Source organism: Octopus bimaculoides, chromosome 20, assembly GCF_046866305.1.
Source record: "Octopus bimaculoides isolate indiv1 chromosome 20, ASM4686630v1, whole genome shotgun sequence".
NCBI classification, from domain to species: Eukaryota; Metazoa; Mollusca; class Cephalopoda; order Octopoda; family Octopodidae; genus Octopus; species Octopus bimaculoides.
In genome coordinates, this window is record NC_142947.1 from 14,027,549 (window position 1) to 14,043,641 (window position 16,093).

The 16,093-nt window shown below is 38.4% G+C and overlaps 1 protein-coding gene across 1 annotated transcript in view; it reads left to right on the top strand.

Moving 5' to 3' along the window:
- The first annotated feature begins 5,814 nt into the window (after nt 1-5,814).
- Nucleotides 5,815-16,093, top strand: part of LOC106881606 (dynein axonemal heavy chain 5-like) — a 143,421-nt gene continuing 133,142 nt past the window's right edge. Inside the window, exon 1 of the mRNA XM_089338035.1 lies at nt 5,815-6,371. Within this exon, the coding sequence (XP_089194161.1) occupies nt 6,252-6,371 (120 nt within the window). The 5' untranslated portion in view covers nt 5,815-6,251. The remainder of the gene's footprint in view (nt 6,372-16,093) is intronic.

The window sequence follows — 16,093 nt, forward strand, 5'->3', positions numbered from 1 at the left end:
TCAGACTAGAGTCACTCAACAATCGACACGAAACCATGCCGCTCTTCTCAGTGATTTGGTCTCTCGCCCCCTTTCACTTTTTCTAACTGAACATGCTTATGTCGTATTCGACAATAAGCACCAACGCTGAACTGTGGTGTTCAACCATGCACACGTTGATCATGTGGAGTAATTTAAACTTATTTTGGAGTAAATTTGACTTATTTTGTCTTTAATAACTATGAACTACTTTCATGATATTATTTAGCATGCTGTATTGCATAAGACTCCCAACTATTACGTTTCGTTGTTTCATGAACGTTGTTGCATTAAATTATTTATTTCTACACATATAAATATAAACGATGCAGGTTAATAAAAACATATGAAAACTCAACTAAAAATTAATGTGGTCATTCTTGTCTTCACACGCTGCCTACCTAATACAGTGAGCAACCAAAGAAGAATTAATTAATAAAAAGCCTGTGTGTGTGTGTGTGTGTGTGTGTGTGGTGTATACACGCACAAACATACTTCAGCCATGTAATCACACTCGTGCTTTTCTTGAACTACTTTTTCCGTCCAGTTCTATATTTAAGAGATGAGGAATTATGTACATAATTTACATTTGACGGATATTTGTCCTCATCTTGTTTGTTGTTAACACAACGTTTCGGTTGATATACCCTCCAACCTTCATCAGGTGTCTTGGGGAAATTTCGAACCTGGGTTCTCATTCCTAAGGTATTTTCCGATGTTGTTGTTGTTGTTATTATTATTATTATTATTAAACACACATACACATCTACACATACATATACATACCTGACGACTTAATTTTTTTATTAACCACATAGGGTCGAAACACAGAGGGAACTACACAAGAACAGAAAAAAACACAAAAGTGGAGGAAAAATAAAATTGAACGAAAAGAATGGGCATGATAAATCAAAAGGTGGAATGACATCTACTCGAACCCCACACTCCAGTTAACGTCATTCATGCTGCTAAGGAATTTAGATGCTCCAATAATGTGCAATGGTACGCGGATGATTATCAAAAAATTGTGCTCCCGAGTTCTGTAGGCAACAAACTTGAATGAACCGGCCGCTGGCTAAGACATACTTATAACTCCCATGTCTCTTACCCACTCCGATACGACCTACAAGTTTAAACAGATGCAATTTCCCATCAAACTCTGCTTTCCCATGACAATCAACAAGGCGCAGCGACAATCAGTGCAAGCGGTTGGTTTGAATCTGACAGAGCAAGTATTCTCACACGCACAACTGTACGTTGGCTGTCTCCATGGTCTTTCTATTTGTGCACCCGAGGGAAGGACGAAGAATGTTGTCTACCAAGAGGCACTCCAATGATAACAACGGCAGCCCACGTACGTCCAGTCTTGCTTTGCTCTCCTTTCTAACTCACCATGACATTCTTTTTTGTTGTCCCTTTTTTGTATCACCTAACTACCTAACACTCTGGATGTTTTGCGTTCTTGTTCTGGGTCTCTTCGGGTAGATAGATAAATAAAAAGTCTGACTAGAGATTTTCTGATTCGGTTTTACGTACCGTTACATGTCCATCAACTTTGGGAATGAGTAAGAAACAGAAAAATTGAAACGCTAATGTTGGCGTAGCCTTGTTGATTGTCATGCACAAATAGAAAGACCATGGAGACAGCCAACGTACAGTTGTGCGTGTGAGAATACTTGCTCTGTCAGATTCAAACCAACCGCTTGCACTGATTGTCGCTGCGCCTTGTTGATTGTCATGGGAAAGCAGAGTTTGATGGGAAATTGCATCTGTTTAAACTTGTAGGTCGTATCGGAGTGGGTAAGAGACATGGGAGTTATAAGTATGTCTTAGCCAGCGGCCGGTTCATTCAAGTTTGTTGCCTACAGAACTCGGGGGCACAATTTTTTGATAATCATCCGCGTACCATCCGTGTGGTAAGAAGCTTGCTTCCCTGACAGGAGAGTTAGTTGTCTTTCAGCAGTTGAACGAGGTGAATATGAGTCTTTTGGCTCTGTTCAAGTAAGGATTACAAGGAACATTGAAGAACTCGCCGAGGTAGGTCGGTTTTGTCGCTCAACTGAGCAATAATTTGTATTTTAAAATTCTTTTTCAGCAGGTTGTTGTTCAGCTTGGCGACGTTTTCACTTGCCTTGGCGGGTTTCTTGTGGTTGTTCGATAAGAACAAACTGTGTGTTAGCTGTTTCTAATGGGCGTATCCGCTCCACAGCAGTAAAAATTTATTGCTTCGCCCTTTTTTGGCCGAAAAGACTTTGCGTTCGCATTGCGAACGATTTTGTGTGCTTACTGTCTGTGGTAGGCGTATCCGCCCCTCCTCAACAGTAAAATTTATTGTTTGGCATTTTTTGCCGAAGAACTTTGTGCTCATATTTGTGAGCGAATTGTGTGCTTGCTGTCTGCGGTTTCATTTCACCACAGCAGTGAAGAAATTTTCCGAGGAAGCTTTGGAGTACCTTGTTTTGGAGTACCTCTGGAAGAACCCGGATTGCCTGTGTTCCCGTGTTTGAACTGTCTTTTTTTTCTGTCTTCATCTATCTGTTATTTGGAACTGTGTGTATTTTTGTTTTGTTTTTTTTCTTCTTTTTACGTTATTGTTTTCATTCTTCTTATTGAACTTTTTGTGAACTGTTATAAACATGGAGAAAAAAAGTAACAATAATGACGCTACCGTCTTGGAGTGGGAGGTTGCCTCACCCAGGCGGTGGTCGGAAGAAATGGAAAAGAGGACAGTGGTCTTGCGGACCTATTGTAGGTCACGCAATGCCATTGCCCTCTTCAATAGAGAAAAAATAGAGCAGGAACTTGCAGGCTGTTTGCAAAGTAGAAGGTACTTCATAACTAGGGGAGTCAAATATGCAACGGTGTGGTTGCTGTTTGACTCCCCCTGAAGAGGCTGCTATTGTGGCCAGCCAGCCCCTGAAGGGGGAGGAAATTTTGTTCCTCACCTCTTACTGCGGGAAAAAGTTGTTAGAGCCTGGATATATGGACTGCCCCCCGGTACCAAGGCCGGATGGATTGCTGATGCCATCCGGCAGGGCTTGGGGGATAATGGGCCCAGGCTCTCAAGTGTAAACTTGACTGCTGCGGTGAACTGGGAGGGGGTTAAAGCCAATTTAACCCTGTGGACCCCAGTAGCCGCAGCAGAAATGATTTTCCCTGATTTCCTGAAAGTGTCTGGCTTTAGGTGCCCGGTGATGCTGGAGGGACGCCTTCATAAATGCCACCTATGTCTGAGGCCTGGCCACATAAGGAAAAACTGCCCTCGGGGCCGAGATAAGGCTCCGGAGCAGGGAAAGAATAATGCAACCGTTTCTCCCCTACCGGAGGGGGAGACGAAGAAAGTCGTGGAGGTGGAAGCCGTCACGAAACGAAAAAGAAAGGCGAGCAGCAACAGTTGCTCACCAGTAAAGGCTGCAGGAGAAGAGGAGGGTCAGTCGGGTGTGCCGATGGAGGCCCCAGCTCTCGCAGAAGAAAGGAAGAAAAAAGAAAAAATACGGGAGACGGTCGGTGAGAAGTACTGTGCCGCCGACCGAACCCGCGACCCCTCCGGTGGGAATTGTGCTACCGGAGAAAGAGAAGCTGCCGGCGGGAACGGTGCCGCTGTCAGAAGACTCTTCTTCCGAGGAAGAGGAACTTATCCTCCTGTACATCAGGGGGAAGGAAGTTGAAAGGCTCCTGGATCGTGCATGCGGACGGGAGAGATCCTTTTCTGCATGCACATCAGCAGCAAGATGGCCCGCGCAGGTGGCCGCTGAGGTAGTTACCCGTACCACCATTAACATGGTCAAGGCCACCTGCAATCAATTGAGTTATTTTCACTTTACTAACGAAGTGGATTACAACATGGATTCTTGCCTGATGGCAGCATTAGGTATGATGATGAAGAACTATTGATTGTAAATTGATTATTGGTTGTAAATTAATTGTAACCATAGTGAACAAAGGTTTTCGAGGGGTTACCGATCGGTGGGCGTCGGTGCCCCTCTCATTTTTCATATATGTCATCCTCATTTTGTCATTAATGTTTCTGTCCAGCCCTAGCTTCTGCTAATCTGTATAATGCCTAAATGGCAAATTTCATGAAATAAAGAAGCTTGTTTCTCAGCCACATGATTCCGGGTTCAGTCCTATTGCGTGGCACCTTGGGCAAGTGTCTTCTACTATAGCCTCGGGCCGACCAAAACCTTGTGAATGAATTTTGTAGGCGAGAACTGAAAGAAGCCCCTCGGCTATATATATATATATATATATATATATATATATATATATATATATATATATATGTGTGTGTGTGTGTTTGTCTCCCTACCGCCGCTTGAATAAGACATCGATAGAATAAGTGCCATTCTTAAAAAAAATATATATTCTTCATGGCGGTGCTCCAGCATGGTCGCAGTCTACTGACCGAAGCAAGTAAAAACAAATGTATGTATATATATATATATATATAAGTATATATATAATTTCCAAGCTTCAAGAGAATCAGGTACTTAAATAGTAAAGCACCAAGGTCAGGCCAGTGATAGCGTTATCGCGTACAAACAATATTTAAGGATAAATCCGTTCTTACTACAGTAAACACGAATTTGTACTCCAGTTATGCATGCATTCACAAATAACTGACTGAATACACAAGTCATCAAGGTCACACAAGGGAACATTCACTGTACCTATTGCACCGACGTCTATAGACCCCAGATCCAAACGAATTGCAGGTTCTGAGTTAGATGAAGGATATACAAATAATAACATATATATATATATATATATATATGTATTATATTTTGTATATATAGGTACAGATATGGCAGTGTGGTTGAGAAGTCTGCTTCTCAACCACATGGTTCTGGGTTCAGTTCCACTGCATGGCACTTTGAGTAGGTATCTTCTACCACTGCTCTGAGCCCACCAAAGCCTTGTAAGTGGATTTGGTTGACAGAAACTGAAATAAGCTCGATGTGTGTGTGTGTGTGTGTGTGTGTGTGTGTGTTTGCGCCTCTCGTCCACGCTTGACAATCAGTGTTGGTTTGTTTACGTCCCCGTAACTTAACGGTTCGGCAAGAGTGCTTTAAAATAGACGGTACTCCAACATGACCGCAGTCTAATGAGTGGAATAAGCAATATATATATATATATATATATATATATATATATATATATATATATATATATATATATATATATATATATATATATATATATATATATATATATATATATAGAGAGAGAGAGAGAGAGGGGAGGGTGGCGAGTTTGCAGAATTGTTCGCATGTCAGGCAAAATGCTTAGCGGGATTTCGTCCGTGTTCTGAGTTCAAATTTCGCCAAGGTTGGCTTTGCCTCGGGTTCGATAAAAACAAGTACAGTCGACTTACCAACTTCCACGAAATTACTGACATTTTGCCAATACACACACACACACACACACACACACACACACACACACACACACACACACACACACACACGGTGTGTGGCTATGTTTTTCCCCGAATTGTTTCTTACTTTTACCTAATATTCACCGTTTGACATGCCTGCTCTAAATTTCTATGAGCAGTTAGTGATCTGTTACAACTTGTTTCACCTTTTAACTGCCATTTCTTCCTGGTCTCCCCTGCCTTTCACCTTTCATATCACATACAAAACAATACAATAGCCTCTGAAGACAACTTTCTTGTCACAACATGTTTACTATGTACCGTTGCCAATAAATAAACCTCCGCCATCACCGTCGCAGTTATAATCATCATCATTGTCATTATTGTCATCATCAAAAGCCATCATCATGATTATTGGCACTATTCCAGCTGTTATTTTGGATACTAAAGAAGTTCAACTGTTAAAGCTATTTCCGATGTGGTTTTAATGAAATTTAATAAAAGTGACACTCATAAATAAATTGAAACACAATGTAAAAAGCATTAGATTGACTGTTCGATAGATAGAGAGGTAGTTTAAAGCGATAGATTTGTTAGTCGGGTAGCCTGGAACAGTATACAAACAAACAAAAGAATATACTGTTGAGATAGTGAAAAGTGAGTTTGCTTAGGTAAAATCTTAGTCCCATTCAGCTATATTGAAGTTCCTTCAATAGGGCAACATGTTAGTTCGTTTCCATTTTTTCTGCGAGAAATATTTTTGTTCTTGTTCCACGACCAGAGGACTGCATTTACGAGTCAGTCAAAGAGGTTAAGAGATCGAAACCTTTCGTTAGTTCAATCAATTTTAAGCACAATGTTTGATAGAACAAAACTAAAACGTTCCATTACAAACGATAGGAAAAATGCCACGGACACTAAACCTATATCTCGCTTTGCTACATTGACACCGGGAGAAAATATAAAAGAAAAGCAGGTAAGTGCAAGTTTTCTTTGAGATCATTATATGAATGGGAAAAATAGAACCATCACAAGTTCGATTTGAAAGCGAAGTGTCAGTACATTGACAATTTCTAAGTAGTGTTCTCCTATTGTGTTCATACCTGTTAACAGGGCCGTCATTATGGATTTCTTTTCACGCAATGTTATACGAATTTTTGCAGTAGATTTTGCTAGAATTTAATATCTTTGAAATGTAATACAACTTAATATCTGTAGGAGTTGAACTTAGAACTGTCGAATTAGAATATACTATATTAACCAATATTGCTTTCTACAACATTACATTTGTAAAAACAATAACCCTTTACATCTTCTTCTTCTTGTGGACCATAGAGCGCCAACAAGAGATCTCCATCTGTTTCGATCTTTGGAAATGGATAGATTGCAATTGTCTCGGGGTGTAGCCACTTACCAATGCTGCAATTTCTGTGGACCTTCTATGTTGTTTTGGTCTGCCATGCTTCCGTCTTCCTTCAGGTGTCCATTGGAGGCTTGCTTTGTTATGTTGGAAACAAGTTTCCGTAGGATATGTCCCAGCCGACTCCATTCTTGATCTGGGTTTTGATAGGTCGCTGGTTCACTTGTCCCCACAAGGCTTTATTTGTGAGTCTGCCTTGCCCAAATGAGCTGGTCGATGGAGAACTCTATGACTCGCCATGCTTTCACACGCATACAGCAGAACCGTCTTCACGTTCGTGTTAAAGTTAATTTTGATTATTATTTGTATCTAAAATGGTTTCTTGCAAAGACACAAGATCTCAAATTTGAGGGAAAAGAATAGTTAATTAAATCGACAACAGTATTTATCTGATATTTTATTTTATCGACTTCAGAAAGAAAAAAAGTTAAGTGGCTTCGGTGACATTTGAACACAGAACATAACCGACCATAACAAAACATCGCAAAACAGTTCGTTTAATGTTCTAATGATTCGGTCGATACACTGTCCTTATTTAAATCTAAAATGGCGACAGATACCGATGGTGAGTCAAAATCTCTCCGTTAGTCAAAATCTGCGGCCGTGTTTCGATTTCCAGTTGAATTAATATTAATTCCATTTTCATCTTTGAAAAGGTATGAACATCAAACGCTTTGGTATTCAAACCAAATGCTAGGATACACGTACAGTGCTGAAAATCGAGAGAAACAAATATTTTTCAATAACACATTTTGCTTTGTTTCCTATTAATGGCTGAAACTTCGGGAAAACCATCAAAGTTTGATAATGCAACTGATATCTAGTATTACATCAGATCTTCTTTAAGAAGTTATGACTGCCCAGTATCTAACCTTTATATATATATATATATATATATATATATATATATATATATATATACACACACACATACATACATACATATATGTGTGTGTGTGTTGTAAACAAACTTATAAACGCTGTGTGTGTTGGTATTCTACAGAAAATAAAGGAATTTGCGAACGCAGGAAGGCTCTGAAGACAGGTTAGAGAATCGGATAAATATCCTTTAGAAGACGGAAAGAAATGACCACGAAGCAAACAAGCCTCTGGTCACTTTTTCCGTCTTCTAAAGGCTATTTACAAGATTCTCTAATCTGTCTTCACAGCCTTCCTGTGTCTGTGAATTCCTCTATTTTCTGTAGTATATAAATATTTAATAGGAAGACAAAAGAAAGGATGATATGGTCTTGCTTCAATGTTTCATAAGATTTTATTTTGACGTAATATTGTGCATGCAGTTATGTATGACATGTAACAACCATAAGATTACATCATTATATAATAACCTCCAAATTGTCAAGCAACCGTACACCTGTTGTGATATTTGATATGTTGTTAGACTGGCAAGTTCAACAATAATATATCTATACACATACACGCAAACATGCTATACTCGTACGGGATCTTTTTTAAAACGGGGGCCACATTTTTCATTAACGAAACACTTTGAAACTTGGAACACTGGTAGAATGTGTCATATAAAACATCTTTTTCTCTTAGTCTTCTTAAAAAAAAAAGAAATCCATAAATTATTCCATGTTAAAGTTGTCGTATTTCTGTAATTTCAACCAATCACTGACGTCCATTCAGCCGATATACATTAAGCGCCGACTACATAAACAAACGATTCTGAAACAATTAACCCTAACCCTAACTCTAACCCTAACGTTAGGGTTAGGGTTAGAGTTAGGGTTAGGGTTAAAGCAAATTTAAAATGAAAAAAGCAAATAAAACGAAGAATCGTTTGTTTATGTAGTCGGCACTTAATGTATATCGGCTGAATGGACGTCAGTGATTGGTTGAAATTATCGAAATAAGACAATTTTTTACATGAAATAAATTCGAATACAAAAATATTTTTCTGTTCTATAACACAAAATAGATAAGTATACGAAGTTTGAAAGTCTTTCGGTACCAAAAACACTACGTAAAACATTAATGAAAAATGTGGCCCCCGTTTTAAAAAAGATCCCGAGTTCTTCACGAAGTATGATTTTCCCCGTGAAATTAGAGCGAATCAAATCGTAGTTTTGTAAACAACTAACTTTATTATTATTACAAGGGTGTGCTGAAAAGTTCCTAGCTTTGGGGAAAAGAGAATACAAGAGGATCAGTTATTTATGAATTTATTCTACAAATTTCCCTCTCAGATTCACAGTTATTGTAGCGATCCTTCAGATTTTCTAGGCCACGTGAAAGAACTCGGAATGTTGGGCCTCCAACCAGGCCTTTTGCGACACTCTTAAGCAACCTTTCAGGCTCCAACCTTGTACATTTCATTATTACAATGTTCACTTAAAGAATAAGTTAATAATGATAACTTATCACCTATCTGTCTATCCTCCCACTCCGTCTCCCCTCCCCCACGCTCACATACACATTTGTGTATTCATTACTTAGTTTCATATTTCGATGACATACACCAGACGACAACGTTAGCTGTTAGAAACTGTTGTTTTCTCACGCTTAGTATTTGTACGTACGATAGTGTAACATTTTATAAACTTCCGCTACATCTTGATTTCAGGACAATGATTTACTTCTATGCATATAAAACGTAATACACATTTATTAGGGAACGAACTGGTTGAACCATCTGAGTGTTTATTAAAATACTTTAGCACGCCAAACTACTTAAAGGCGTTACGTTCAAACTCTACGGAGTTGACTCAACTTTTCAGGCGATAAAATAACTACAAGACAGACTCACTCACTCACTCACTCACTCTTTTTATTAAAGCGGCAAAATTATCAGAGAATTAGTTTCACATTCTCTTTCGTCGGACAGTTGCGATGAAAACCGAATTAAAATTTTAATTCAGTTTTCACCACAGCTGTGCGACAAACGGGACCGTGAAACTCTGAGTAACAGTTTTGCGATAATTTTGAAGCTTTAATAAAAGCATATTACACTATTTTTGTACTTTTCACACACACACACGCACACAGGTGGACACATAAAGGCAAAACAAGGTGGAAAAAATTGTACTCCAATATCAAATGTAAAGGTTTCCTTCAGGTCCTCCTTAATGAGCTTTACCTTTCTTACTATTATTGTTTGTTTACTCTCAATCAGCTGGCCGTAAACAATATAGTCGCATAATCGGTTTCCTTCCCTTCTTTCAAAGCACCTGTCACACCCGCTGATGCCGGTGCTAGGGTATGATTGCTTCGAAACTTGTAGGTTTTGTCTCTCTAAGGATTCTAATGTTAGTTCTGATGTCCTTCCAACTTTTGTTGGCACTCCGTCGCTTACGACGCCGAGGGTTCCAGTTGATCCGATCAACGGAACAGCCTGCTCGTGAAATTAACGTGCAAGTGGCTGAGCACTCCACAGACACGTGTACCCTTAACGTAGTTCTCAGGGATATTCAGCGTGACACAGTGTGTGACAAGGCTGACCCTTTGAATTACAGGCACAACAGAAACAGGAAGTAAGAGTGAGAGAAAGTTGTGGCGAAAGAGTACAGCAGGGTTCGCCACCATCTCCTGCCAGAGCCTCGTGGAGCTTTAGGTGTTTTCGCTCAATAAACACTCACAACGCCCGGTCTGGGAATCGAAACCGTGAGTCCGCTGCCCTAACCATTGGGCCATTGCGCCTCCACTATGTCCATCCAACTCGACCTGAGTATACTACCAACAAAGCTACGCTGGTTAAAGTGCTTCAGTTAGATCAGATAGCAACTGTAGCTGCACAAGTTTCTGATCTGTTCTAGAGATCGAGGTCAACAAATTATATAACACCGAAAGAGGATCATTGATGCATTTCATTGCATTAAAAAGGTTTCTGATAGTACCTTTTAGCACGCGAATTGTTATTAGTATCAGAGCTTATGTTCATTTTGAAGTAGAGGGACCTAGAATGGAAACCTCACATTTTTCAGTTACCAATATAAGACCACACAGGACTCAGGCAATGTGTCCTAGTTATGAACTAATGGACTAGCAGAAATATCAGGCCATACAGCGGGATATTCTACGAGTTTCTAGACGTTCCCGCGCCTTACCCTGTTATAAAAGCAAAATCCCGCCAAGATCAACCTGAGAGCGCGCTTTCGAAGCATAAGCTGCTAGCAATTGCAACGTCAAGGCTTTCTTCACGGAAGTTTAGTCCGGAGTAAAAAAAAAAAAAAAATTTATTATGGCGAACAAACCTGAAGCGACACTAATAATTTTTGTTTGTTTGTCTGTAATTTAGTTACAGTTAAGATCCATTCTAGCTTTCTACAATACACTAATGGCGACTACTGGATCGTATTCGTGTATAAATGTAAATATAATAATAAGCCTAAATAACAATAAAATGTATTTCAACAACGCACACGTTTAATTTGTTACAAGACAACACGCAGCTGACTTACAATGACCTATAAAACAAGATTGCAGGTGATGTGTGTGTGTGTATGGTTTATGGGTCATTATTGGTTAGTATAACCGTTGTGTGTGTGTATATATATATCACACACACACACACACACACACACACACACACACACACACACACACACACACACACACACACACACACACACACACACACACACACACACACACACACATATATATCTGTGTGTGTCTTTGTCCCCCATCACTGTTAGACAATCGGTGTCAGTGTGTTTATGTCCCCGTAACATTGCTGCTCAGCAAAAGAGATCGATAGAATAAGTTCCAGATTTGGAAAAAAGGGACTAGGGTCTATTCGTTCGGCTCGAAATCCTTAAAGGCAGTACCTCAGCATAACTGCAGTCTAATGTCTGTGTTTGTCCCCGCCACCATCACAACTTGACAACCGGTGTTGGTGTGTTTACGTCTCCATAATGTAGCGGTTCGGTAAAAGTGACCGATAGGATAAGTACTAGGTTAAAATAAATAAGTCCTAGGATCGAGTTGTTCGACTAAAATCCTTCAAGGCGATACTCCAGCATGGCCGCAGTCAACTGACTGAAACAAGTAAAAGAATAAAAGAATCCTGGAATATAACAAATGTTTCAACACTCGATTTCGCATCAAGAATCTTGCAAAACAAAGGAGAGCTCTTAAATTTTATTAAACTTGAACAAGATTTTTCAAGCAATGAACAATTTTCATCAAAACAATGATATTATTTGTCGATTTGGAACTTATTGCAAAGCTGTATGATAAACAGCAGTACCATCACCATCGCCACCACATTCGCCATACACACATCATTCAGACTTCTGACGCCACCACCATCAATACCTTCGACTTCGCCGCCTTCTCTTCCACCACCGTCATCATTGTCTTTCATATCGCTTACTCTCTGCGTCATCCCTGACAGCCTCGGCTACCACCACCACCACCACCACAAAAACAACAGACGAAGACAGGTGGTGTAGAAAACAAACAGATGTATTAGTATAACGCTCGGGAATTGAAAAAGGTACCGATATAGAATTAGTACCAAGTTTTAAGCATTAAGTATTGTGGGTCGATTTGTTCGACTAAACCTTTCAAGGCAGTGCCCCAGAACGGCCGCGCTCGAATAACTGAAACAAAAAAAAACATAAATAAAAGACACACACACTATGTATGTATATACACACACACACACACACACACACACACTCACTCACTCACTCACTCACTCACTTTTGTAGCTAGGATAGGTTTAGGAGTCTTGGAAGATCCCCAACTTCATCTTCATGCAAATGTAATTATCAAGTGTTTAATTTCAGTCATGTGTTTCTCGCAAATTAGGCGGCTGACGGATCTATTTCAACTAATTGATACTTCTGTTATTCGAGACAAGATCCTGATTACACCCATGGCATATATCATTATATACATCACGATATACATGCAAAAGTACACACGTACATTTATACTTACATATGCACACACACACATGCTCCAGCAAGGCCGAAGGTTTTGTGCTTCAGCACGTAAAAGAATGCATGCATAGATGTTCTTTTATTCTTATACTCGTTTTCAGTCATTTGACTGCGGCCATGCTGGAACACCACATTAATGGGTTTTCGTCGAAAGAAATCGAGTCCATTAATGTATGTATGTATGTATTTTGTTTCGAATTTGTGTGAATGTATATAGAATAATTTATCTGTTGAGTAAAGTTTAAAACATGATCTGGTTTTCAAGTTTTTTTTTTAAGGTATTTTAGCATTAAAAAATATATATTTTGTAATGCCCATTAAGTTATTTAAGCACTTTCATACATAGTGTAATTATCAGATTTCAAATGTGTTTAAATGACAGTTGAGTTTTTGACATCTTTAGTACCCCTTAGAACGCGCCAACAAGCTGAATTTTTAGAATACCTTTTTGACCAATCTGCAAGCATTTTAAACATCACGGTTTGCCAGCTGTACCGATATTCTGTAACTTGTTTATATTTATATGCTAAAGATATTTCTTAATCCACATCATTAACTAGTTATATTGTTGCTGTTATTTCCGTTCAGAATGGGTTTGAACATTTTAATAAACCGATTTTCTTTTATCTTTCTACCAACCTCACATGTGTCATGTAGTTTGTGGAAAGGAAAAATTAAAAACAATTTCCGACCACATGTCTCTACATGTTCGCTCAATGGAATTTGGTGAACATTGGTGTTCCGGATTTGTTGTCTGTGGACTCTTGAGCATTCCGATAATGCATTCCCCCTTCTCGCCTGTATATAATTCCTCGCAATTCGGGCATTTAATGCAATAGATCAAATTTCTGCCTTTGCAGTTCATATCTGCATTTGTGAAAATCTGTCCATTTTTTTTGTTCTAATGAATCTACCCGTGTGTATGTATTGACACGTTCCACATCTGTTATCCTTACACTTGGATACCGTGAATGTTTTATCCTGTTTGTTCATGTTGAATTTTGCCTTTATTAATAGTTTCTTTAGGTTTTGTGGTTGCCTTTTGCTCATGATAAGTGTTTCATTAGCTATTATGTTTTTAACTTTTCACTTTGTTTTACGATTGGCAAATTTATTTTGATGATGTTAAAACTGTTTTGGTGATGCGAATTGTGTGTTACTAGAAATAGTATTGTGTTCCTTTGATGGGTGAACACAATCAAGTGCAAATAAGATATATATGTATATATATATATGTATATATATATGTATATATATATATATATATATATATATATATATATATATAAGGCAAACAAGAAAATGGGGAGGATAATCAATCGACAAACATCAGCCTGTAGACATTCATTTAGATCTATTTATTAACTGATTACAATCATATGTATAAGTAATCAAAATAAACAAACGAAATAAGCAAATAAACAAGTAAATAAATAGATAAATAAATGAATAAGAATAAATGAGTGAAAAAATACTCTGACTCCTGTCGCCAAATTTCACGCCTAATGCGTTTAATAGAAAGAATTGTTAGGGCTGCAGAGGCAGCGAAATTGCAGAATCGTTAGCTAACCGGACGAAAATACTTATCGGCATTTCGTTCGTTTTTGCGTTCTGAGTTCAAATTCCTTTCATTCTTTTGGGGTCGATGAACTAAGTACTAAATGCGCACTGGGGTCTGTATAATCGACTGGTCCTCCCTCCACCATATTTCAGGCATTTGCGAAAGAAAATATTATTATTATTATTATTATTATTATTATTATTAAGGTGGCGAGCTGGCAGAATCGTTAGCACGCCGGGCGAAATGCTTAGTGGCATTTCGTCCGTCTTTACGTTCTGAGTTCAATTCCGCCGCGGTCGACTTTCTCTTTCATCCTTTCGGGGTCGATAAATTAAGTATCAGTTGCGTACTGGGGTCGATCTAATCGACTGGCCCCATCCCCCAAAATTTTGGGCCTTGTGCCTAGAGTAGAAAAGATTATTATTGCTATTTAAGGCGGTGAACTGGCAGTCATTTGCAGGCCGGGTTTAATGCTTTACAGCATTTTTTCTGTCTTTACGTTCTGAATTCAAATCCCGCCAACGTCGATTTTTGCCTTTTCATCCTTTCGGGGTTAATAAAGTCAGTAAAGTTAAGTACTAGTCAAGTACTGGAGTCGATGTAATCGATTTGTCCCCTTCCCTCAAAAACTGCTAGCTGTATGCTAAAATTTGGATCGATTACCGACAGAAGTGATATGAAATTGTTCCAAATGCAAGTTGAAATCACAATGGTTGTCGAATGATTTACTCTTGCTGAATTGCGCTCGTCACAGTATTAAAACGTATATAAATCACTGTCTAATGGATTTTTCTTCTTTTTTTTTTTTTTCAAAATGTGGAGGGGAAAACTAGATAACTATCAAATTATCATTCGATGTAGATCCTATAGGGTGCCATTAATAATATATTTGAGGGTAATAAACGCTGCTGAATTATTGTACAACCTTTAATTTTAGATTAAAGGTGAAAAATCGTGCAAATGGAGTACAAAAGTGATATATATATGTATGTGTGTGTATGCAAACATATATATATGTGTGTATACATATATATACTAATACATACGCAATCATATATATATATATATATGCATGCATATATACATACATACATATGTATAAACACACACACACACACACACACACACACACACACACACACACACACACACACACACACACACACACACACACACACACACACACATAGGTATATGCTCTTATAAGACTTGCTTGACTGGTACTTTCTTTAACTATGGCCGTCTTTATTCACCACTGGATACGAAATTAAGGGGAACCAGATGAAAAGAAACAAAGATAACACAGATAATCAGCAATTATGTATACACATTAAGTGAAGGAAAAGAAAAGAAAAAAAATTAATGATAAAAAAAAAGAAAGGCTTTTGTAATTTGAAAGTAAATGAGAATCTGTCTCGCACGGAAAATTTTTTGAAGCATTGAATAAAAATCTGCCGAGAAAAGCATTTGTGCTGCTTCATTTTATCATTTCTTTTCTTACGACTGCTACAAAACTGAAGGGAAAACGAATCAGACGACCAAATGGTCAATTGTAAACTATGTGAATAATTCAAAATGGCGAAAATGTGATAAATATTGCAGAGGGCCTTCATTTCCATGACCTCACTGATTTGCTTCATAGCATTAGTATTATGTAAAATGAAAAAAAAGGGAGAAATAAAATGAAACCTATTCGCAAACTGCAAATCGTTTCCAAAACACCGTTCATAGTTTTGCAGGTAAGAGTTTTTTAAAATTTAAAACTTGAATGTATTGTGTGTGTGTGTGTCTGTGTGTTTTCC